Source organism: Ichthyophthirius multifiliis (genome assembly GCF_000220395.1).
Source record: "Ichthyophthirius multifiliis unplaced genomic scaffold scaff_1120509251260, whole genome shotgun sequence".
NCBI lineage: Eukaryota > Ciliophora > Oligohymenophorea > Hymenostomatida > Ichthyophthirius > Ichthyophthirius multifiliis.
The window spans coordinates 55,945-59,171 of record NW_004086048.1 but is presented as its reverse complement, the minus strand read 5'-3'; the positions used below and the strand labels follow the sequence as shown (position 1 = coordinate 59,171).

The 3,227-nt window shown below is 14.8% G+C and overlaps 1 protein-coding gene across 1 annotated transcript, besides 9 other annotated features; it reads left to right on the top strand. All coding sequences in view use genetic code 6, as the record gives it.

Moving 5' to 3' along the window:
• Window positions 1–31: a microsatellite.
• Window positions 32–373: 342 nt separating this feature from the next.
• IMG5_171100 (hypothetical protein) lies at window positions 374–776 on the top strand (the record flags this gene model as incomplete). The annotated part of the gene is made up of 3 exons (XM_004029844.1): window positions 374–512; window positions 583–639; window positions 715–776. Coding segments are annotated over 3 exons (258 nt in total), but the record flags the coding sequence as incomplete, so codon positions are not given.
• Window positions 525–580: a microsatellite.
• Window positions 536–578: a microsatellite.
• Window positions 777–998: 222 nt separating the features above from the next.
• Window positions 999–1,036: a microsatellite.
• Window positions 1,033–1,065: a microsatellite.
• Window positions 1,066–1,160: 95 nt separating this feature from the next.
• Window positions 1,161–1,187: a microsatellite.
• Window positions 1,188–1,911: 724 nt separating this feature from the next.
• Window positions 1,912–1,969: a microsatellite.
• Window positions 1,943–1,976: a microsatellite.
• A 650-nt stretch (window positions 1,977–2,626) lies between these two features.
• Window positions 2,627–2,657: a microsatellite.
• Between the last annotated feature and the right edge of the window lie 570 nt (window positions 2,658–3,227).

Genomic DNA, 3,227 nt, shown 5'->3' with positions numbered 1-3,227 from the left:
ATATATATATATATATATATATATATTATATTTAAAAAAAAAAAATATTAATTCTATTCTTGATTATGTTTTTATTATCTTTTTTATTAATATAAAAATCTTTATATAAATATTTATTTAAAAAAAAAAAAAAAAGTAAAAATAAAATAAAAAATGATGGTAAACTTATATAAAAATATTTATTATTTTTTTAATCGCTTAATTTATTTTTAATTTTTAGTAAAATTTGACAAATACTTTAAATATTTAAAATGGACTTCCTTTTATTAAAAAAATGAATAAATGATAAAACATCCAGTTTAATCAATATAAGATTCTGTACTAAATAATAATCCATTTTAATAAAAAATATATTATTTTTAATAATAATTAGAAATTATATGGTGAAGAAGAAGCTAAAATGAAAACATATGCAAGATTATATGGATCTTAATTACCTATGATATTAACAATTGAAAGAAATATTTTAGCTTAACCTACAAGATTACCAGGTGAAAAATAATCTCTTTTTGGTAAACATTAAATTATATTAATAAATATTTTTTTTTTTTTAATTTAATAATTTTTTTATTTTAATTAAAGGTTTATAAGTATTGATGAACAAATATAATGAAATAGGATTTGAAGACTTTTTAGGACGTAAAAATAAATAAATATATATATTATATTATTGTTAAGATAAGAAAAAATATATTATTAATTTTTATCAAAAAGTTGAAAAACCATATGTTAAATAATTAAGTGCTCATGATAGATTTTTATAATCTTTTGATTGATTTTCGATAATAAAAAAATAAAGAATAAATATTAATTTTTTTTTTTTTCTAAGCAATTATTTATTATTATATTTTTAAGAATAATATTAAATTTTTAAAAAAATAATAAAAATTAAATATATATTAAAAAAAATTAAATTTTAAATTAGATTTTTATTTAATAAAAAAAAAATCATAAATAAAAATATGTTGATTTAGAAAAATATTCAAATATTTTTTCGTTTATTAAAAAATAATATATTATTAAAAATATAAAATATATATATATATATATATATATTTATATATAATTTTTCTTTAAGATATATTGAATTGTCTTTAAATTTATTAGTAAAATAATTTATTTAAATATTATTTGAATATTTAAAATAAAAAAATTATACATTTTTTATTTATTTTTTTATTTATTTTAATTAAATACATTTCAAATATTTTTTTTTTTATAATTCTATATATACATTATTTAAAAATGAATTCAGTTATAGAACTTATTTTTTTAAGATAAGCTTAAAATAATACTTCCTTCGAGTTTATTATTTTCACTTTAATCAGTATTGTTGATTTATTAACAATCTTTTCCTTTATTTTATTATTAATTTCCTAAATCATTATTATTATGTATTAAATGATTATTCAAAGATAAAATTTTAACTTTCTTTTTAGGCTTTTCTTAAGGATTAGAATCAGAATCTGACTGATTTTCACTAATTTTTTTTATAGGTCTTTACATAGGAGATGTATTTGAAATTAAAGAAGCTTTTCTTTATCTTGCTATTTCTGAGTTTTTTCTTAATTAGAATCCGCTTTTCTTTAGTTTTTTATACTAAATAATTAAATATATATAATATTATATTACATTTATATGGTTATTATTATAAGTTGTATGATCTTGTTCTTCTAATTAATGTATATGTGTTTCTTCTTATACTATTTTATTTATTTTATTTGTATAAAAATTAAAATAAAATATAATTTACTTTTTAAATAATTATGAGAATTAATTGGAGATATTGAATTATTTCTATTTCTATTAAATGTTTCTAATTATTCATAACTATTTTTGTGATTTATATAGTTATTTTAATAATTAGATTTGATTAAATTAAGATAATTTTTTTCCTTTTTTAAATAAAAAATATATATAAATATATAAATATATAAATATATATATATATATATATTTATATATATATTTATTTAAAAAATATTACTTAATTTTATAATATTTCTGAGTTTTTATTTTTCATAATATAATTCTTTTATTAAGAATCTAAAGTAAAATTATTTTATAAATTTTTAGGATTTCCTTCCATAGCCTTAATACCTGGAGTTAAAAATAATAAATTTGGAGTATTAAGAAAGCTTTCAAAAGATTCTTTGTTTTCTATTTTATTTCCAAATTAATGAAAGTTACCATTTTTCATTTATTATGTTTCCTATTCTTTTATTTTTTATTATACACAAAGGTCTAATTCTTCAATCCATAAAGGTACAGTTGGTTAAAAAGGAGGTTCTCTTAATAACAAGGTTAATTTTTTTCTAAAAAATAAAAATATAAATACTTTATTATGATTTTGTTTTACAATCTTTTTTTTGTTAATTAATCAGTATTCATACTTTAAGAATTTCTTTCAATATTTACTTTTCTTCTAACTACAATATAATCTTCGGGATAAACTGACAAAATTTATTTGTAAATATTAAAAGCTTCTATATAGTTTTTCCCTATTTCATAAAGAAGTGCTATATTAAATAAAGTCTCCAAATTTTTTTTTAATTCATAACTTTTACTAAAACAAGCAAAAGAATCATCCATCTATATATATAAATATATATTGTTTAATTAAATATATATATACATATTTATATATACCATATTTAATTTAAAAAATGTTATTCCTAAATATGACCAACATATACTATTTTATTCATTTATTTATAAAGCTTTAGCGAAATATTCCAAAGCTTATTTTGTTTAATTTTATTAATCATAATTTTTAGCTGTAATCATTAAAACTTCAAAATCTTTATTATTTTATTAATGTGCTTTAGCAATTAAATCTATTGATTCTCTCTTTTTTACATATATATTAAATTAAAAAAAAAAAGTTATTTTAAATTTACATAATTTTTTTTCTAAAATAATAGCCAACTTAAACATTTTAGTGCATTTATATTTTAATTGTCGATTTGTTTTGCCTTTTAATAACATACTTGTGCTTCATCTAACTATTTTTTTATGTTTTTGGTACATATTGTATTATAAATACTTCTTTTATACATTCTAATTATAGACCAGCGTTACATAATATTTCTATAGATTTACTTGGACTGAATATATTTTTTTCAGTTTAAATTAAACTTTGTAAAAAGTACTAATAAAAAAAATAATAAATAAATTATAACAAAAAAATTAAAATACTTATGAAGATTCATAATGAAGATTTTAAT